The sequence below is a fragment of the Cydia splendana genome, chromosome 15 (assembly GCF_910591565.1).
Source record: "Cydia splendana chromosome 15, ilCydSple1.2, whole genome shotgun sequence".
Taxonomy (NCBI): Eukaryota; Metazoa; Arthropoda; class Insecta; order Lepidoptera; family Tortricidae; genus Cydia; species Cydia splendana.
The window spans coordinates 9174601-9198037 of record NC_085974.1 but is presented as its reverse complement, the minus strand read 5'-3'; the positions used below and the strand labels follow the sequence as shown (position 1 = coordinate 9198037).

The 23437-nt window shown below is 34.3% G+C and overlaps 1 protein-coding gene across 9 annotated transcripts in view; it reads right to left on the bottom strand.

The window, feature by feature from the left end:
* LOC134797524 (rap1 GTPase-activating protein 1) overlaps positions 1-23437 on the bottom strand; it is a 432711-nt gene that overhangs the window by 58602 nt on the left and 350672 nt on the right. The window contains exon 1 of one of the 9 annotated variants that reach the window (XM_063769794.1): positions 16664-17058. The exons of 7 other annotated variants lie outside the window; for them this stretch is intronic. In XM_063769794.1, the coding sequence (XP_063625864.1) occupies positions 16664-16819 (156 nt within the window). In that variant the 5' untranslated portion in view covers positions 16820-17058. Of the gene's footprint in view, positions 1-2763; positions 2872-16663; positions 17059-23437 lie in introns of those variants that run through there. One more of the 9 variants, XM_063769795.1, reaches the window with a different exon arrangement.

Below are 23437 nucleotides of genomic sequence, written 5' to 3'. Positions count from 1 at the left end.
ACGTTGCGTGAACGCAAAAAGTGATGGGAAAGTGCTTTCCAAATTTTGGATTTGCAAATGCTTTATTTTATTATAAAATGTTACTTTACAAAGAATTTATAAGGCATTATACTTTACATATGCATGTTTTAGACAATGGTTGTAGCATCCGGGAACAAACCTTGAGTTTGTAGGTCAAAGGAATAAAGCATATAGTTAATTGACGTGTCCCAATTAGCTTAATACCTTGCGCATAGCTAAGGTAACTTCAGTTGCTGTTCTACGACTCCTGAATAGAGCGGGTCCTCTGCAGCAATTGCCTTGTGCTTGAATTGATTTGAAGAATTCATAATTCATTCTTTACTTCATTTAGTGCCAGTGCCAGGTAAGATCTGATTGTAATGTCTAATTTCTTGAATATCTAAATCAATACTTAATTTAGAATTCTAGAATTCCCGTAAGTAGACAGTTATGTTTAACTGGTTATGTTTTTAAAGCTGAATTCCCATTCAATAACTTAACAATACAAGTGTCTTGCAAACTCGTACCTCATTATGAAATTAAGGGACTTTTTCTCTTGACAGTACTGCATCAAATTTCACTGATTATCACAATGCACATCGGCATTGTTCATACAGTTTCACCATAGATGGATCTTAAACAATATGGTCCCACGTTTCAAGCAAAAACACACTGACGTGCGACTTTAGTAAAGTTGTAATAGTAATGAGTTGTTTGAGATCAAGCAGTTCATAAAATACATTTTATAAAAAGTAACAAGACAATAGGTAATAACATCATGACACGTAGACTTTGAAAATATTTGATACTACAATAAGAAACATTTCACATTCAAAAACTCAGAAACTGAATCAAATCATTCTCACACATACAAGTTACTAAGGTTTTATCAAAGTAAAATATCTTAATAAATGTCAAGTGAAAAATATGCAGCAGGCAAAACTAAAATTATTTTTATCTACAAAAATCCGACATTAAAATATTTGGCTTTACTAAAATTTTACGTGATATTGAGTTCGAGTCCGCCCATGAGTTGTTTAGAACTTTAGAAACCTTGCAAAATAGAAATCTATATCATAATTTATAAGAAAAATACTTGGAAGAGCTATAAAGTACGAACAGTCTATATATATTTCCATGAACATTTTCTTCAGAATTCACACTCGTCCAGCTATTAGATAGCCACAGTCGTAATTATAATTTCTTTATTAGCTGTTGTGCAATCTGAAGTGCGCTCGAGTGGCCATCGCGTGCGATGATGTCAATCTTTTGTCCGACCGTCTCGTTTCCAGGGAACCGATTAGTACGGAGTCACTCGCGGTTAATATATACAATTATACATATGAATTGAGGGAAATTCCTAATGTTTAGTTTTCCCCAAATTTCTACTCCGTTCAAGTATGTGTTGATGTGTACTTATATTACTACCTACTATTTACTTGTACAATCAAATTCATTCGGAAAACCGCGAAGGCGAAGAATGTAGAGTAAATTTAGTTATTTAATGATCAGCAGCTCATTACGAAGATCAGATTTCTTTGAATAAAATAATGAAGAAACAATATCTTAGTATAAACTTTGTAGATGCAAATGTAGGTACTTTTGGGTTATAGCCGATTTATACTTGAGGCTAGAATCAAATTATAGTATGTTTCGGATAACGCCTATTATGAGTTCGACTATTATGCCCACACAACTTTCTATATATACATAGCGAACACAGATTGCACTACAATTACAAGTTCATTATATGCAAAACAATTATAATCAAAATGATCGCCTTGCATAATAGCGCACAAACAATAAATGCATTGGAAAGTTTTATGCCACAAGAAAGTAAATTTCACGCGCAGTTTCTTTATTATAAATTAAATAAAAACCACAGCAGACTAAAAGACATTGAGATAATTGTGTAGACTTTCGATTAAGCGATCTTAATATATTCATAAGGTACTAACGAGAGTAGGTACTTTTTTTATGACGTTCCCACAACTCGAACAATGGAGAAAATCTCGAGACAGCAAACAAACTCCAAAATGTTAAATAAATGAAAGCACAAAAATGTGTACGTGCATCTTGATTATTGATTCTGATTACATCGTCTCCTTGATTGGATTATAGTATACGTAGAAAATAGAATATTCTGATCGTCATTACTGGGTTACGAAAGCCCTATATTTTTAGCGTAGTCTCGGCCGATCGATCCATAGGATGCAGTTACGAAAATAAACCTAAAAGTCTTTGTACGGCACGGAACAGTTTTATGACATTTGCTCTAGATAGGCAGTTTAGTTGAGCAAGGAAATAGGTAGTAGTTTTTACGGTTTTACTGGAAAATATAATTATGATCAAGATTTTAATGACATAATTTCAAGTTGGTACCTACATACCACCCAATTCGAGTGGTTAAAATAAATATAAGGTGTCTTTTCATTAGAAGTCAATCAAAACGTGCAACATTCCCACCGCTGTCCATAATCGAGAAGCAACGAGCGACATTTTTCTTTGCAGGCTAGTGTTTTCTTTTAGAAAACCCTCACAGATCAGAGAGGTGTCTTAAATTACGCGGACACGGAGAGAGACTCGTCATGCGTTTTCGTCATACATTTTTTAAACAATGGAATTTAGGAACTACTTTGTTTAACACTCATTCAAAAAACGCTCATGTCATGAGTTAAGGAAAACAAGATTTAAGACGTGGAAATGTAAGAAATTTAACTCAACGTTAGCATATACTTATATGTATTATGAAATGAAACTTACATTAAAATCTCGAAACACAATTAATTCCTGAGCTTCCATAAGTATTTACACAATCATTCCGAATATCACAAAATTTCACCACACTAAAATTATTAAGAAACCAAAAATATTAAATTTCAACACGAGCATAGCATTCGCTCGACAGTTGTCGCGTCACTGAATCTTGCGCATTCTTACTCGCAGTTTTTGTATTACAATTATATTATGTCAATAACTACGTGGTTCGACGAAATTACATATTTCAATGTATGGTAACTTTCGTGTCTCAAATACGTTTTATTAAAACACAGCTAATAATTTCAAGAGAATTGTGTCCAGTAGGATGTTCAGACACGGAATAATTGATTAACAGGGCAGTATCCACACTTGTTTTGTTCGAATAGTTATCAATGTGGTTTTCCTTTAACAATAATATTAATTAAAGGGAAATATATATCAATGTTCAGGCAGCATACATGCTTTTAAAAGTCAATTTAATTTTTTACCTAATTAGTTACTAACATGAACAAGGTTCGTTGGTAAACTCCCATCTTTCTCCGCACCTCAGGATAAGAATCGTATTATTTAAAGTAAGTAACTGCTTAAAACGGCTTTATTGAAATTTTAGGTAATACTAACGTTATTGTAAAGTCAAATTAGCTTAATTGGTACTTATTATTTCACTTGGTATAACGACAAAACATCGCAAACAGGAAAAAAATGTTTAAAAATAGATACCATAGGTCATACAATACAGTATATAGGTACATACATGTAGTACCTAATCATGCCTATTTTCCTGAAGCGAAGCAAAGTTTATGGAATTCAAAAGACCAGTAGTAAATGATTATTTTTAACAATACATAGTATGAAACATGTTATTGTGGACTGATACAGAATGCCATTAGGCAATAAGGCCCCTTTTTGTACCTTTTCTATCTGCTATACAGTTAAATTTATTATGTGTATTAGCTTGTACGTTATGCAATTGGCTCAACTGTAGGCGAAGTATTTCTTGTAAAAACTTCTGACAAGGTCGACTCCGTATACACAGCAGTGTATTAACAGGTGCAGTAATATCCCCATTTATTTACAAACGAGACTAGATCGCGTCGAAAACAGTTTACTTCTTGGAAAGTGTAAACTTTGCATTCGGATCAACGATCGGGTCTAATTCTAGTGCAGTAGACGTCAGAGGCACGAGTTGTTTGCCTTATTACAGAGGATTATGGTGCAAAAGTTTAAACATTTAACACTAACATTAACGCATTTCAAGTAAAAGTCTCCGCTGTGGACAATATAATAAAAGTTAACGATCCAGCTACATACATATATCAAGTTTTTCTTATTTGAGTCGCAAGTACTGAAAAAAAAGTATCCCGCATGTAAGGGACCAGCCTAAAATTAGCTTTAGATTTTCTTTGCGATTTCTACAGGAAAGACGCGAACGAGTTAAGCTTAGTTGTACAATAAAATGTGTAAGATCCATTATTTACATTAAAAAATCAACTTAAACCAGCAGTTCTTAAGTTATTATTTGTGAGGTCTGAGTATTCAAAAAAGCTTAGCCTCTGCTAGACGCCAAAAGATAAACTCAGTAAATAATCTTATAAGTCATAGTTCATTCACATTACTAAAATATCTGAGTAATAAAAGGTAGCAAACAATTTCTAACTAGACAAAGTATGTTGGCGAAGTTTGAAATCTGATCAAGTGCGGATTTCCCAGAACGCTTAGAATAAATATTATAATGTTTGTGGTACATTTCCCTCGAACATTTCCAATTTATTTGTTGCAATCACATTTACATACAATATTAAGGAATAGGCGCGAGACTAACATGCGGAAAACATTTACACAACTTTTGACCCAACTACAACTTTACAAGCCTCAACTTGGCAGACGCCCAAACTACCAAACGGATTGGCAACAGACAAAACATGTAATGTTGTATGTAATACAATTTCTGAGATTCGCCAGAGATATGGAATATCAGTCAACACGCGTCTTTGGAATCGTTTATATGAAAATTGTGCAAATATGATAGGTATATTTCTCTACCTCGTCATTCTTAAAATAACATTTCACGAGAATGAAAATGTTAGGATCAAAGGTAAGAAATTAAATGAAAAACTAAACAAGATGACATTTCAAATAAATTACACCGACGTTAGTGGATATTTTAAGATGTTCCTGCGAAAAATCTTCCGGAAATACTTAGGAGTTCTTAATGGGATATCATAACGAAAATAGCTTGCTACGATGAGGTTTTGCGAAGTACCGATACACAATATATTTATAAACAAATCAGAGAGGATGAGGTAGGTCATAGAGATAACCATCTCACTTATAGGCAATTTGCATGCTGCTTGATTAAGTCTGCAATAAAGGTGACGAGAGAAAGGTTACCTTTCTACACTTAGAATTCCTATAATTGAAAGAGACAAGACCAATAGTGTGTGCGGTGGGTGGATACTTGTCTTACACCATTGTGAGCGTGAAACAGCTACTTAAGCCACACCAACAAAGAATTTTTTTAAATAATAATCAGATCTAGAAATTTCACACGCATGATTCAACCCTATTGGCCGTGACGTAACCATAACCAAGTTATGGCTCGTCTCAAGGTTGTCTATTGTGCTGACGAGAATAAATGTCAATCGTAAAGGGAACAGCAGTAAATGCTAACATAAGGTCAGCGACTTTGTGTACTTTGTATGGAAACAGCGTGTAGCCAGAACCTACGATATGAATGTGTACCTAAAACTTACGAGGTGATTTTCTTGGGGGCGAAAGCAACTAGGTCACATATTGTTGATATTGTATAATGTCTGGCCCATTTCCGCCAACGTAATAATTGTCATCTGACATTGACAATAGGTACGTCGTACATTTCTGGGTCAAACGAGGGTATATAAACTAGCAATCGTCGGGCCGTCTCGACGCAGAGAATTATGACAATAAAGTAAAAGTATGTTAAATAGAATCAATAAATTTCTAACCTTAGCGACCTACCTCGTTGGCATTGCCACAGAATAAATAAAAGTACTAGGGTACAGAAGGTTCATTCCTTACCAAAACGCGTATAATACGACAGATATGACCGCTAGGGGGCTATTCATAAATTACGTCATATCAAATTAGGGGGGGGGGGGGTCTGGACATCGGATGACGGTAGCATGAAGTAGGAGGAAATGGGGTCATTTGAAGCATGATTTTTGGATGATTATAGGGGGGGGGGGGGTCAAAAATCGTCAAAAATCGATGACGTAATTTATGGACAGCCCCTAGGTGGCGCAAGCGCGAACAGGCGTCCGTTCCGTAGCGGTGCGCGGCAACTACTATGGCTAGACACCAAAATTGGTGGGGGCCACATGTACTTGTAGCGACGCGATGAAATCGCGGAGTGAGCCACGCCTGGTATTGCTTCAACGTCCTTATAAAAATACACACTAACTAATATTTGCACACTTTTCTTTGGCGAAGAAAAAGGGCACAGATAAATCGTTAATTCGTAGAGAATGCCTTAAGCCTTAAGGCGTTAAGTCCGCCACTTGTACTCTTCTTTGTTAAATTGTGCAATAAAGTTTAATTATTAATTCATTTGATCACAGGACGTGTAATTTTAAGATGCAATATCAAAATGTTATTGCTAAAGATACTTGGAAAGCCTATTGAAATTCAATAGGAACAGCGGATACGGCGGCAAATTGCATCGCTGTAAAAACAGTAGCAATAAAATAAAGATTTTTAAAGGTGCTGGGTTCCGTGACGGTTACATATATTTTTATAATCAAATGGCACAAGTATTTGTAAAATCAAACAAGACATCACATAGGGTTCATCCACGGGACATATTGTAAGATTTTAAAACATAATGTCTAAAAAATCATTGATTGGATGGTTTCGTTTAATTAAATAGTTATACGAGTAGTACAAGAACAGCAATATTAACATAGTAACAACAAAATAGTAATTACAAAGTGTATGTAATAACCCGCCCTATACGACAACAAAGTTATTTACGGTTAACTGTGGAACATTATGTTTGCAACTTAATTTATTTTGTGTTCACGTCCGCACGTTAACGTAAACAAGCAATTATAATTATGGTTTAATGCTGTGACGTATGTACTAGTTACTGGAACAATTACCCTATTATAATAACTAGTTACTTGTCATGTCAAATTAGTCCTAATACCTTAATCCCAGCGATGTCACTCAGGTTTCGTATTATCAATGTCATTGCATCTTACTCATTGCAATACAGTACCTCTAAAACTGGTCTGAATCCGACGTTGCACAATATCGCATAGAAAAAAAAACATACATAAGTAACATAATATGTGATAGATTGTATGAACTTGATGTCCTCATTTTATTCGATATGGGAATTTTCGTCAAGGTGATAATAAGTGTGTATGTGTGATTAACGTCGACTGTACCCATTTAGTCGCACGCTGCATCTAATTCTCAAGGTTTTCGTTTCAACGAACCCTAACCGTGTACTGCACGTTTCATTGCATATTCTATTTACACACAACGTTCACGCCTCTCTAAAGCTGTTACAACATGCGATTATTCTGAATGCAAGATTACGTTGCAGACACTAATAATACAGTTCGCAATTAATTTGCCACTGGAATCTGCATCTTATAGCGATAGAAATAGGGTACTTGAGATGATGGGGTATGTGCAAAATGCATTGTTTTGGTTTCAATGTTGGCATTGATACAAAAAGACATCTATGAGTCAGCACGAGCCAGTGAGTAGTCCCAACTGTACCTGATTTCATGGTTTGAACCATTCCACTATGCTCTCAGATAGAAAAAAAAATATTGTGTATAATTTTGCTACTGATTCTAAACCTGACGAACAAGAATACACGCAATTTGAAGTATTTGAACAAATTAAATTATTTCAGAAAACTATTTTAATTTGTTTTTATCAAGTAGAAACACTACAATATAAATTATAAACTGAAATAAATGTCATGTACTAAGAAAAAGTGACCAAGGCCTCTAGTGCCCCAGGCTGGAATCGAACCAGCGTCCTCTGCTATCGCGGCAGGTGCCTAAGCCACTCGGCCACCGGGCCACAGCGGCATAGGTCAAATTTTCCAAGTATATGCACTTCTTACTGAAGGCTTATGGCGCCCCCTGGCCATCTCTAAGGCAGAACAGTATGGTTCGGACCTTCTAACTAGATCACTCATGTGATACTGAGTTAGCGAGAGAGATGGCGCTTTTTCTTAGTATATGACATTTATTTCAGTTTACACGCTATTTGCTTAATTTAAAAGAGGAAAATTAAATAAGATGCGTAAGTAAAGCAAACATAAGGTCACTAACAACGAGTTTACCTATGAGGACGCTAACACAATAAATTAGCTTGGGTGATAGAGAGGCTGATGCAAAGCTTACTAAGTACAAAGTACGGAACAGTAAAAAACGAATCAGTAACTTTACCGCAGGATCATTTCATCAGGGTATATTTGAATTTTATCAAACCGAGCGATCTGATCCATTAGTAAGGGATCCCGTGATGTGACTCACAATTTGACTCACCGAATTTGTGGATTCGTATAGACGTCAATCGTAAACTGAAGCTAACGAGATTGTTGGAAGATGTTAATTACTCGCTGTTAATTGACGAACATTTGTTTGCAAATTAATAGATTTGTCTGCGTAATACTAGCAGGGGAGGCTTGTGCGGTTTCGTAACTGAATGAATAGTGTATGATTTGATGACTTAATATGCGTATTTTATGCGTGAGCGTGAGTGTCTGAGGCTAAGATACGTTGTAAGATAAGTGCTGGTTACGTGCTTTGTGTTTTGTTATTAAGATTTTAAACTTTTTGTTTGTACAGGATATATTTTTGGGTCTAGTAGGCAACTAGAAAATATCTCAGCGTGAAAGACGATTAAATGCTGCCTTAACTTGTTTCTGAAGATGTAGTTGCAGGTAGATCATAATATTTTGAGCCGCTCTTAAAATGTCTTCTATTGACAATTTGACAGATTCTAGATAAAGTTATTCACGTCGTTAGTTGACGTCTTTATGATGTCACTGCAATTTAAAAGGTTACACATGTTACCAAACAAACATACGTCACGCCATGCGGCCATAAATGAAAGCCGTAACCCCTTAGTACGGTTCCAGCCATCACCCGCCCGTATTACTAGCTCCAGACTGATTCCGTATTCCCCTACATCATAAAACTGCATATATCGTTTTATTTTCTCCCTTAAAGGAACACGAATTGGCATAAGCCGTACAGGGCCAGTAAAGTCGATTCTCGTTTCGAAAAGCGCCTCTGGTGCAGCGGAGATTTAAGCCGCGTCGGAATATATCAGAATATCTTCGACTTATCTCGTGGCTGCTGTACAGATATCTCTAGACAGATTTATTCACTACTGATTTGCTGATATGCCACTGAAACTTTGAAGTGAACATTTCTTCCCTGGTATTCAGAAGTTAAACAATTTCACTTTGTACAGAGACATTGAAATTGTCACTTGTACAGAGACGAATCTAACGAAGCGTAACGCGTTAATTGAAATCTGTCAAGCCATTAGAGTTGCAAAATAAAAGTTAGACCCTTTTTCGTTAATCGGGTAAAAACAGCGAAACCTCTTCAACAATCTTTACTTTATTTTATTGTAAAGTGTTTCTAATCGGGTTACATTACACTGCACCGATTTTGCTTCACTCTTTCATTAGCCGAGCAAATTGGTTCCAATGGCTGCCGGTGCCAATGAACTAATCAGACCAATCAGTCATATTGTGGTGATTTTATAATAACATGAGTGCTACTCGTTAATCATCGAGTTCTGGCCTGCTTATTAAAATTATCAACGTTTGTTACACGCAGAACGGTACAGTATTGTAGGATTTAATTAACTTGCAAGAATTGTATGCATCGTGAAACGACAAAATGCATTGATCATAGGGCCACAATTTGGGAATTAAGGCCTTAATTTATCAAATTTAGCCGTATGTCAAGATTAGTTTGAGCATTTTTTCTTTAGTGTAAATATTACTGCTGTCAAGGCAGTCAATCAGTCAACATTTGGAGACGCTTACCTATTGCCTTTGTGTCCACATTTTCTAAATTACCTTAACGGCGTATCTTTTATTGTCAAAATTTCAGGCTTTATTTGCTTTAAACGAGTATCATTCAGATATTACATTTACAAACTGGCCGTAGCATGTTTATTTATGTTTATAAGCCCGGTATGTAGCACATTTCAATGACACCGAACGCTAAGTTTCATCAAGGTTTCACCATCCATTGTTTTGTCACGTAACGGTTAGATTCCCAGGCAAAAACTAACCTATTGATGAGCTTGCACGTTAAGCGTATTGCCATGGTATTGTGTTAAGAATGTATGTGAGAACGATTAAGTTAAGGTCGTGGATTTATCTTGAGTGCGGTAATGAAATCTAAAGTGGGCATTGTTTTAATATTAATCTTATAATGCCATTTGTAAACCTCTAATTTTGATGGTACACATTAAGAGGTCGGTATGGCCCTGACGAGTGGCCCTAAAAGTTGGAGCTCTGAAGGATAAAATGAATAATGTGAAGGAATTATTATTGACTGCTTTATGATAATTCTATATAAATATTAAAAACACGTTGAATAATGCATATTGTATCTAATGTTTGCATAAAACTGCGGCATTAATGAAATATTTATGTGAAAAATTGTGTTGTGAGTTGTGTTACATCAATCTCATTGAAAAATAATAGTATGTCTAACAATAACATATATGTATGTATTATATGTATGTATAATAGTATGTATAATAGTATGTCTAATAATAGTATGTGTGTATATTACTATAATAGATCAAAATGTCCTCCATCGCCTTGCGTGATTCGTCATGTGTGGTGTCGATTGTCGAACAATGGTTAGCCAAGTTCCTGGTGCATTGTTGCATTAATGTGTCCATTAATGTCTTCGACGCCATTGTAGGTACATTGTAATAAGGGTGCGATTACCATACGTCAATTTGCATGCCGATTAGGTTGAGTATTGATTGTAATAGTGGCCCAATTTGCTACTTGTTCGTTTCTGGCGGAGGTGTGGAGCACATACATAAACTTATTATGTTCCTTATAAGGAGATTCTTGATTATAACGAGAAGAGAGAGAGTAAATACATATGTAAAATCAAATAAATTAATTAACTATTAGTGTTGTCTATAAGAAAAATAAGGTCTGTGTTGCCTCTTTGCCGCCCCATTGAGGTTCATTTATCTAGGTTCCACCGTATAAATTGCATACTGCATGCAATTAAGCGTTACAAAGTATTTAACTCGATTGTTATGCATATTAAGCGCAGTTAAAATAACGTTAAGCGAGAAAATTGAGCGTTTACCACACTTGCGTTTCGCACGTCATAACTAAAACAAACACAATAGATATATCTTACGATCGAAACCATTAAATGTTAAAAAGATCAACAAAAACGGCCAATTTTGAGTCCGAGACACAATTATCGACACGAACGCATCTTCGTTTTTAGGTCGTTATAAGCGTATACGCACGCGATGTCAATATTAACACTACGGAGAGTTATTGACACAAATATATGATAGGGTGCAAACAACAGTTGAACGATGTCACAAGACTCTTAATTTGATTTTAATCCGTATGTACAGGACGTGGTCGCCATAAAAAAGGTTATGTAATTTTTCACCGCATACACAAATTACTTTACTTTTCGTATGCTACGTACAGTCAAGTACTTATACAAATATGAGTGCACACATCTTACTCAAAAATATGTCCCGTATACATCAGTACTCAAAACAAAATTTTAACAAGAATTGACATTATTATCTCTTAAACAAGACAGATTTCAGAAAACGTTGTATGACATATTTAGTTTCTAAATGCGGCTAAGAATATACCTTTAAAATTTGTCGGATTGCTCTAGCCCACGGTGTATTAGTTTTTTATGTCGGCGAATTAAGAACTATGGGCCATATTTTTGAGTAAATTGTGCACCCATATTTTTGCACACTGTATTCATGTATACCTTAATCGGTTTGTACAAGATTTTATAAAACAAATTAACTTGTATTAATGTTGTGTAACATAGTCTAACGGTAAAACTTCATTAAAAACAAAGCCAAGTAAGTGGGCTATGAAATATGACTGTTGAGACAGATATTGATGGTCAAATTGGTTCAGTATCGTGAATAATGGACAGACAACAGTTTGGCCTTTGGCTGGCCTATTATATGTGTCATTATAATAAAGGCCAATTTAGCCAGCGTTAAGCCAATATGATTGGATAATTGACTGAATTGAATAGTAAGAACGGACAGGTGGTACGTTTGTCGTAAAATGGAATCAATAAGTAATTCTACAGCGAGAATTAAATAAATAATTTCGTCGGGTGACAAACAAAAGTCACTAAGTACTATCAAAAAATTAAAGTAACAATGCACTTTATTACACTTGTAACACGGTTTACTGTCCAATAATTTCAGTGGTGTTAGTTAGTGACTTTTGCTTGTCACCCGACGATTTAGTGTTGAGGTCTACAGAATACATATTTTTCGAAGCAAACTATATTATATTTATATTTATATATCTATATTTCCTAAGAAGCGATACAATCATTATTTCACATACATTGTTATTCGCAATGCTAACCAGCTTTAATAATAAACAAATCATGTATTTTCCGGAATAAATAAGGTAAAATAAATCTGCGAGACCAAGGCATATGCTAAGTTATCAATGAATAATTAAGTCAAAACATCATTAAGCAATATTATGAACCGCGACCCACTAAAAAGTCTAAAAACAAATATATTGTTCTTAATTTTAAAGTATATTTCTGTAATTAATTTACGTATTTATGTATTAAGTCTTTAATTGGCTTTACACATGAGTTGAATAACCCAGAAAGAAATCGTTTACTCGTATCATGTGTTTCTCTTTATAGAGCTAGACCAAGAAAAGTCTGCAGAGATTTTGATAGCTAACGTAATGCAAGTGTTATTTTAAACGCCAAATTTCTATGAAATGTTGACGTATAAATAACATTTGCACCGCGTGGGCTATCAAAATCGCTGCAGACTTTTCTCGGTCTAACTCTACCTCTATATGTACAAGTGTAGAGAGAGACAAGTAGTTTACTCATCATATTCAAACTTTGCCAGAGCACCCACGCAGAATTTGTACAATTTTGACTGTCAGTTGGGACTGTTGGGCAGGAACAGCTGTCGAAACACCTGCGCGCGCAACTGTCGTTATGGCAACGAAACACAAAACACACCTTTTGACGGACCATATGGTCGTGTTGTGCGAAATCAGCTTTAATAAGAACCACTAAATAAAAAATATAATTGACATTCATGCGAGCATAAAGGCCCTTTAGGCTAAGACTTAAGTGCCCTTGTTATACCTATATAGGATAGATGTATTGATATAAATACATAAGTTGATATCTGAAATGATGACTTAAATTTCATATAATAATCACTAATTAATTTTTATACCAACTACCAAAATGGTTATTTTTTTCCATTTTTGCTCTCGAATATACTACAAGTCAATTGTCCCTGCATCTAACTGTAGGTACATTGATTAAAGGGGCCCACTGATTAACAGTCCGCCGGACGGTATCGGCCTGTCAGTTGTTCGGAACTGTCAAAATTTTGTTCTAACTGACAGGCCGATACCGTCCGGCGGACTGTTAATCAGTGGGCCCCTTAACGACACTTCTCTTTATCACCTATTTAGACTAACAAGCAGTAACGGTTGCCATAAACGGACAAGAAAGTTCCTTTTATCGTATAAAACGAAGGTCATACAACCTTGTACCACTTGAACCATATCAGCACGATGAACTCCCCCTTTTGAGGGCTCTTATCGATCGCACCTTTGTACTATCTACTACAAATGCCTATTGAAAATGGTTATAGCGTCAGACTTGGTTAAAAGGATCGAGAAACTAGGTACTACAAATGCCTATTGAAAATGGTTATAGCGTCAGACTTGGTTAAAAGGTTCCTCGTACTTAGGGTTTGCAATCCGGATCCGAAATGTATGAAATTATCCGGATCTGGATCCGGATCCGCGGATCTTCCCATCCATTTCGGATCCGTCGTGCAAACCCTACTCGTACTGATCCCGAGGAGAACTAAGATGAACTGTAGATACTGGTACAGACGAATTCTGCTATTGCTAGTAAGTATATACATATGTAGTGCATAATTGTTTTCCATCGTATTTTCTCGGAAACGTTCGTATTTGTCATGCTACTTCAATCAACCTCAGTAGTTTTTATTATTATTATTCTCTTTATTTATTTCTCATCTTAAGTTAGGTTATTTTATAATATGAATATAAAAGTAAAATATAAAAACACTTACTAAACAATAAAAATTAATATAAACACATTATAAAAAACCTAACCTAGGGTGCCGCCAGAAGCGGGGCAAGGCCCAAGCTACCGGTGGTCAGGGCTGCAGAGAGAGGAACCGGCGGACTATCCGCGCCGTGTCCAAGATCACCGCCTTCTGCATCTGACCCTTGATCCAACCACCTAGCGAGAGTCTCTCAAGGTGTTGGTCGAGACTCTTCGCTATTAGACCGTTTACTGAAACGACTATCGGGACAATGATCGTCGAATCAACATCCCACATGGCGGTTATCTCGTGAGCCAAGTCTAGGTACTTATTATTATTATTATTTAAGCAGGCAGGCAGTTGTGACAACTGATATTGCCTGTATCCAGTAATCATTAATAGTTATCGTTGTCAAGTAGATGTATAGATGTGCTTGTCTAATTTATTTTTAAATTGGTTCACATTTTGTGCAGAAACCACATCTTCTGGGAGTTTGTTCCAAGCCCTCACTACTCGGTTGCTCAAAAAGTGTTTGTATGGGTTACTGTGGGACCTATGCCTTTCTAACTTTAAGTGATGACCTCTCAAACGGGTGTTGTTGTTGCGCTTGAACATCTCATGAAAATCCTTGAGGTCATAGTGCCATTGTACCAAGACTGACTGAAACAGCAAAACAGGTTCGTATGTTTCCGTGAAAATACGAAGGAAAATAATAATGCACTCCATCTGTATATATATGGCGGGTTTCGATACATTGAAAAGTTGAAACTGTAACGGCCTGTTAAATAATTGGGTGTTTTTTTCTCCAATTTGCTTTTGTCATATCGAGGTTGGACATAAAATGTGGCTTTATAGGTAAGGTACTGGGATAACATTAAAGCTAAATAGAATTGTACATAATGTTGAAGCACTGGCTTTATATAATAATATTAAGCTTATATTAGATTTTAAAATAGCACTAATTAATATCCTTCGGGACTTGTGGTTTTGAGAGGTGAGGGGAATTCCTGTGTTGCCAATAGTTAGGTACCTGAAATCGGTTTGTTTTCCGTATGCGGTCAGATATCATTGACGTCAAATTCATACACTATTTATACCGCAGATGTATAAGAATTTGTGGAATACATAGGTATGCTACTAATATTTAGTACCTACATTATCCAAACCGAAAATACGAGGATTCAAAAACACACTATAAAACGAGATATGAAAGGGCTCTTTGTTTTAATGATTTAAATATAAGAGAAGACAGAAAGTCAAACGGCCAAGTGTAAAAAATAGTAATATTTTCACTTGTAAGTGAAATTGAACATTTCACACCTAAGTTACGGTGCGCGTTAATTACATTGCCGTAATAAAAATGCACTCAAGGAGCGATAAGGCATGCAATTGTAACCAGTTTCTACATTCTCACGCACTTATTAAAAAACTTCGTACCTACATTTTACCCACGAAAACATATTCGTTATTTGAGAAAAATGCGTCGTCAACCCTAGAATGTTACTACGTACACGCCTCTAAAGTTAAGCTGCTCGTGTAAAATTAAACTAAGCTAGGTATTGTTAATACTTCTTGTCCGTTATTTATATAGGAAAAACAATATGTGAAAATTATACAAATATTAGTTTATAAAGTCAGAAATTCCTAATTTTAAGTGCGAAATGTCACATGTATCTTTACAAGCAACAAAGTTATTTAATTAATCTTATTTCAGTTGTGTAAGGGAACAGAACGGTTACCTATTTTCAAATGTTTACTAATACCGTTACAAAAATTCGATAGCTGTTTAAAATATTGCCAATTAAAAATGACATATGACAAGATTAGAATAACGAAGAACGTGGACGGAAGGATTGTCCGATCAGACCACTAAATCCCAACCAAAGTAAATGCCGTAATCAGTTAGCCCACAGATAAGATTCGATCAATTTCAAGGGCGCACACGGACACCGTTTTTGCGCGTCATTTTACTGCTAGGTACTATTACTGGTAGTGTTGGTTAAGACTCGAATCCTTTGAGTTCTTTGCTTCAAGAGTCGACTCAGTTTTTGAGACATAATTAAGTCTAAACTTGAGTTCTTTTCAACTTGTTAGAGATCCAAGTCTTTTGTAGAGACTTGAGTCCTTTTCAGAGAACTCTTGATTTACAAAAAAAAAACACGTTGTTTTATGTAAAATTCGTGAATTAGGTACACATATCATACAATAACGCCTAATTTCTTTAGGTACTGTTATTTAGGAAAAACCTATAAATTTGTTGACGCAGTCTTTATTCGGAGACTCGAGTCCTTTTGAGTTGCTCTTAAAAAAGACTCAACAAAGGACTCGACTCCGGACTTAAAAGACTCAGAAGTTTTTTAAGGGCCGAGTCTCGTAAAAACGAGCTGAGTTCTTCAAATTCAGACTGAGTGAACTCGAGTTCCTACCAACACTAGTTACTGGTTCTATCACACTTTTCCAACCAGCCAAAATAGAAATAATAATAACGGAAACCTACTACGATACAAACATTTACTGAAAAATAAAATACAAATAAAAAACTTACGTCTTCTTTCGAACCAGAACTTCCTGACGAAAGAGGTGAAAGAGGGGAATCTGTAGATGAAGTAGTTGAATTCCTTTTCTTCTTCTGTAACTTCTTCATTAAACCCTCCACAATCGTAGGCAAGGACTGCCTCCGTGGATAATTCCCTACTTCCATTTCAGCGCAAAAACGTCCGGTCCGCTCAAACAACCACCATCACTAGCTTATCAATGCACTACACTGTTGTTATCAATAAAAATAATACATTGCCATACGTGTGTTCAGGTCGGTTTGTCAAAAGGAAATGATGGGCTGAAAACAGCAATGTGCTCGCTAGCCAGCCGCCAAAGCAGATACCAACAGGAAAAGAGGTGATGATAACAGGAAATTTACATATTTATTGCTGAACTACGGTGTCAAGAAGCTAAATTTACTTAAGAATTTAACTACTTTAGGTTTTTTGTTTTGGATTTTTTACGTCGATATTAAGAAACTATATAATAATGTGAATTAGAATCAATTTTTCACAATTATTGTTAATTATATTTGTTCAATAATTTACTGATTTTAGTAATAACAGAATAACTGCACAATCGTTAAAAACGCGATAAGCACCAACAGAACAGTGAGAAACCTGATATTTAGTAACACGGAAATTAGGTCGTTTTAAATAACACAGCAAAAACAAATACTCGTTCAAAGCAACGAAACTTTAGAAATACCTCACTAATCTAAATAAGTTTATATAAACGAAAAGCGAAAAGGAACCCCACACTCATTATCTATCTAATCTAAACATTCCCGACACCATACTAAAATTAAAGGGTTTAAGTAAAAACTCGGAAGGAAATAAAAATAAAACATAATAATATTGGTACAAAGCTCAAAATTGGATGAGAGTATCTTTAGCCGGCTCGAATTTAAAAGCAAAGCAAAGTCTACACACGGATTTCCACTTGTCTCCGCAAGGAAAGTTAATGAATAGGGGAAAAGTCCGAGACCGCGAGGTTATTTGAAACAAAAGACTAACGTTCAGCGTTAAAAAACAAACAACAGAGTAACGCGGAATGACCTCCCGGAGAGTGCCCGAGTGAGGGCAAAAAATAAACCTAAGTGTTTGGTTGAAGAAAATTTGTAGCCGGAAAATATCTGCTGTATATGTGTAAACAGGGGAGCGATTCATGGCTGCTAACCTAAATTCGAACTGAGAGTAAACATTGAATACCGACGGTTTGTACAACTTCAATTACATTGCTAGTGACCTCCATTTTTGATTCAGAACAGATGTATAATACAAAGGTTGTCATAAAAACGGGTTTAGTTTGGCAAAAAATAACAGAAGATAGCATAATTTTATCTAGTACATATATAATTAATCGAAGAACCTTTCAAAATCATATAACAGAATTGCGTCAAGCAGGATCGTTGAATAATATATCTTTACGAAAGTTACACCGTTTCATTATTTTCACCTAAATTACAGTCCCCACGGCTTTCTGCGTAATAGATCGAACTTGAGGTAGCTCACAGAATATTATATTAGCAACATCCACCATCCATATGGGAGTTTCGTGGCTGAATTAATATAGCGGCTGGGAAGAATTAACAAAGTTTCCGAAATTTGACGCATCTTAAGAGTTTAATCCTTGAAAGATTATTAAATCAAAAGACAGATTTGATTATGTCGAGAAATCAACTTTGATTCCACTTGCTTTGATTTGACTTAAATAATTATTTTAAAAATACAATAAAAGACTAACAGTTACAATGCAAACAGATACAAAGTCTTATTAAAATTATACAATAAGAAATATTGCTTCTACGGGTCAAAGCTTTGTAAAACCATACTATTATGTTTCGTTGAATTTGGTTACCAAAACAGGGGTGAGTACAAAGATTCAAAGGATAAAGTTGCTCCTCGGCAAAGTGGTCCGATTGAAAAGTTTGCCGAGCGGAAGCCCTTATGGCCGTGAAGTTGGCTACGTTGCACTTATGTTCTTTACAGTTCCGGTAAAATGGAGACAGGAGGGAATGGTATTAGCGAACGCTCAACCGCACTCTTTGTCCAACGTCTGAGCATGTTTTATTAGTTTTTTAATTGTATCACAAAACTTGCCGTAACAAAACTGAGCTATTCCGCTCGACTCGCATTATAAACATGCATAATATTGCAGAAAAATATGTATAACAAAAGGGCACAACATTTTGAAATAATATTTGAGTTGAATTATTGTCTGAGGAGATTTTTACCTCACCTTAATTTTCTAGATGCCTAACCATGCCCAGAAATCACTTAACAATAAGTTCTGCTTCAATAATCTTGGCAAAAGAGCGACACTCGATTCAATACCTCCATTTTCACGCTTGTCTAAGATTTCTAGTCATCGTACTGACAACACTTATCTCTGGCAGTTTGACAATTGCTATCTCTGTGGTTAATCATTTTTCGTAGTCCATGTATAGATGACAAATAAAGGCACCTTATTACTTATCGACACGGAAATGTACGAAAATTTGCCAGTCTCAGAATATATTAATCATATTCGTGAACTAGGAGGCTGATATAGGCTAGATATTACATGTCTCCCAAATGAATCCTCACTAGTCTTGGCAGACGGCACCTCGATATCGTGCAATGTTTACGCCCGTGTCCTGACCCCTGAAATATTACACCGGCGTGCGTGAGGTGCTTCTCTAATTTTTAGACCTTACATATAAGGAATGGGAATTGGATAGGATTCAGCCGTTTACGGTAATGATCGATCCTCAAATATAGGTCAGTATTTTGATCTGACCTGATTTGAAAACAAGATTAACATTCGCACTCAAGTCAGGCGAATTGCATAATTAACTTGATTAAAGCTGGGTAAATCTTAAATTCCACCCCTTTATTTCTAATTTCAAATAAGGAAACATCTGTTTATTTAATCTAAAGTCTGACCTAACATCCAGGTTTATTTATTAAAATAGGTAGATTTTGCATAAAATCTGGTAAAAATTACGTTTCAAATTAATTACCAAGTTCATTTAGGCAGGTTAATATTAATGGTTTTAACAACGTAGGTTTTGTTAATGAATACTAAGGTATATTTAAATTTTCCTCGTAATATTTCAACAATTCAATCCCCCGGGTTTTCCGAACTGTCACAACGCCTATAAATAGCTAGACCGCAGCTCCGTTCCTTCTTTTGTCTTACCTCATAAATATTAATAAGCTTCTCGCCTTTCGTAAACACACCTCCAGAGACCTAACTAGGGTCTCAGAATTTATGTTTGGGTACAAGCCTGATGTGTAGAAAAATTGAACTGAGCGCCATCTATATTTCCTGGGACGCCATTTGCTGACAAGGGTCAGCTGTTATAGCAAACAAATCGCGGCGTCCGCCTGACTTCACATCTTGCTTGTCTTATACATATTTATAAGGGGCACGCGTCCGGCAAACTACAAGAATTGGATGGAACATCTCAATGTTTAGTTTATGCGTGATCAAGATGAATACATGTAAAAGTAAGAGAAGAATGATGGCAGGAGTTCCGAGTTGTTGGTCCTTGCAAATTGAGTTAGTCGAAATACGGATAAGCTAAAACATTGACTACTTGTAAGACGGACGAAGATATTGTAAACAGAGCATATCTGCCGACCGGCATCTTTCTCGATATGATTACGCTATTACTGTAAAGATACTTACATTATCATTACAGTTATTCATTGATATCCGTTTCTTATGTCACGCTTGAACACTCATCCACTGCTCTGCCCAGGGACAGGAACCGGTTACCTTAACCGGGGTTTTTCATAGGGTTATTTTAGAGGTGTTTATAAAAACCCCTACCATAACGGTAACCGCTTAATAAGGTAACACTTTGATTCGGTAACCGTATCAGATCGAGTTAACCTCTGTTACCGGTAACCGAAATAAAAACCCAGTCTATTCAGTTACCTCATTATGAGGTTTTTGACCAGTTCAAACGATTGTAATCTTTACGCACACTTAAATTCAACTTATTATTGAATAACCGAGGTTGGCATGGGCGGTCTATGAAGCCTCCAGCACAAACAAGTTTTTTTGCCTTTCCTTTGTTTATCTTTATTTATTTATTATAAATTTATTATAAATATTATTATATTATAACTAAAATAATTAAAATAAATAAATGAAATAAATGAAATTGAAATAAATTAAATAAATTAAATAATTTAAATAAATTTCTATCACCTTTGATGAATCATTCCTTGATTCAATCTTAATTATTTTATTATCTGTATTTGTTAATTGTTACAGTTATTTAAATAATGCTCTGTTACCATAATAAATTAAATAAATTAAATAAATTAAATAAATTAAATAAATTAAATAAATTAAATAAATTAAATAAATTAAATAAATTAAATAAATTAAATAAATTAAATAAATTAAATAAATTAAATAAATTAAATAAATTAAATAAATTAAATAAATTAAATAAATTAAATAAATTAAATAAATTAAATAAATTAAATAAATTAAATAAATTAAATAAATTAAATAAATTAAATAAATTAAATAAAATAAATAAATTAAATAAATTAAATAAATTAAATAAATTAAATAAATTAAATAAATTAAATAAATTAAATAAATTAAATAAATTAAATAAATTAAATAAATTAAATAAATTAAATAAATTAAATAAATTAAATAAATTAAATAAATTAAATAAATTAAATAAATTAAATAAATTAAATAAATTAAATAAATTAAATAAATTAAATAAATTAAATAAATTAAATAAATTAAATAAATTAAATAAATTAAATAAATTAAATAAATTAAATAAATTAAATAAATTAAATAAATTAAATAAATTAAATAAATTAAATAAATTAAATAAATTAAATAAATTCAAAAAATTCAAAAAATTCAAAAAATTCAAAAAATTCAATAAATTCAATAAATTCAATAAATTCAATAAATTCAATAAATTCAATAAATTCAATAAATTCAATAAATTCAATAAATTCAATAAATTCAATAAAAACAATAAATTCAATAAATTCAATAAATTCAATAAATTCAATAAATTCAATAAATTCAATAAATTCAATAAATTCAATAAATTCAATAAATTCAATAAATTTAATAAATAAAGTCAATAAAATCAACAAAATATAAATAAAGTAAATAAAATAAACAATTTTTTTAGTATTTTTTTTTAGTTCTGACGGCACATCACTAAAACTACTTTAATGTAGCAAACCAGTAAGCAACCGATAATAAAGGTTACCATAACTGAATGAAAACCTGTTAAAAACCCTTAACAAAAACCCTATCGCGATGGGGTTTTGAGATTAACTCGGTTAAAGGTTAGGGTTACCGTTTCAATAAGGTTACCATTACAATCAGGTAACAGTATGATAGGGTTACCGAATGATAAGGTAACCGAATCGATTGGGTTACCGAATTGATAGGATTAAGCGTAAAGAGGGGTTTTCCGGTCCTTGGCTCTGCCGTGTCACGCCAAACTCCGTTAACTCGAGTTACATGAGTTACGGATAACCAGTCTAAATCGTCATAAAAACCATTAAATATATATGTTCTAGAATAAAATTTTGAAAATCTTCATTATTTACTGAAAAAAGCATATGACTAACTCATGTAACTTCATTTTTTTGTCAGGCACAACTCAGTTAACTTGAGTTACATGACTGACACAACCAAAATATCACCATCGTTTCTTAAGTTACCGGAGTTAGGCATGACTGGCCGAGCGCTTGGTTTATACGACATTAATATTGGTAAAGTAATACGTGTCACGTCTGATCACGCGTAGGTCATGTAACTTGACTTACATGACTTCGTGTGACCACTATAGTATGGAAGAGTTGATCATGCGGAACCATTAAATTCGAATAAAATGAAAACTATTAAATTATGCGAAAAAATTTAAAGGGCCTATTCTGTGACCATATTCCCTACATGTAGATTAGAAAAAATAAAAAAATTACGATGAACCGTCAACGATAACAGCATTTGACTCTTTAAAACTTTAAACGTAATTATCTCGAAACTCAACTTTTAAAGTTACATGAGATGCGCGTGACACGGCAGTGCTTAACTTTTTTAGACATGAGGATAAAAATACAGTTGTAAAGGTTTTGTCTGAACTTGAGCATCAGCATATGTATACCATATTCTTTTGATAGACTGGTCATTCTATGTTTTTTGTGTATCGAAAAAAATATTTTGTTTTCTCTATTGAAATTCAGGGAAATAGATAGATTAAAGTCTGTCTCAGTTTATTGTATTCAGTAGGATACGCGCAATCCGCGCAAAAGATGCAATGCTTCAGTGAATGTCTACCGAAGGACAAAAGGCATAGCCTGCAGAAATGCAAAACCATCTTTCCGAGAAAATGATTTCAATAATACGATTTAAAAATGTTTAAGATAAACAGGCTTTACTGAATTTAACTCTGGTAAATATTTTGTTGCAATTTACAGTCTTTTACGCATAAACAAAACGCCTATGTAATTTGTGTCACATTTTATAATCCATGTCTGTCTTGTGTAATGTTTGTCATCACGAATTTCGACGTAATAACTTCCCAACAATTAAATGTGAATCATGAGTTCACTTTCATCCACAATCTCGCGTAAGTTCGGTATAAACTTGACCATTACTCGTCATTATCCGTGCTTTAGATACGACAGCTACACTTTAGTCTACTTTCTAATAATCTGCACTTTCGCTTTAACGTCTCAGTACATAATGCAGAGTGAAAACTTAGAAAATGTAACACGTTTATCGCGAGCTC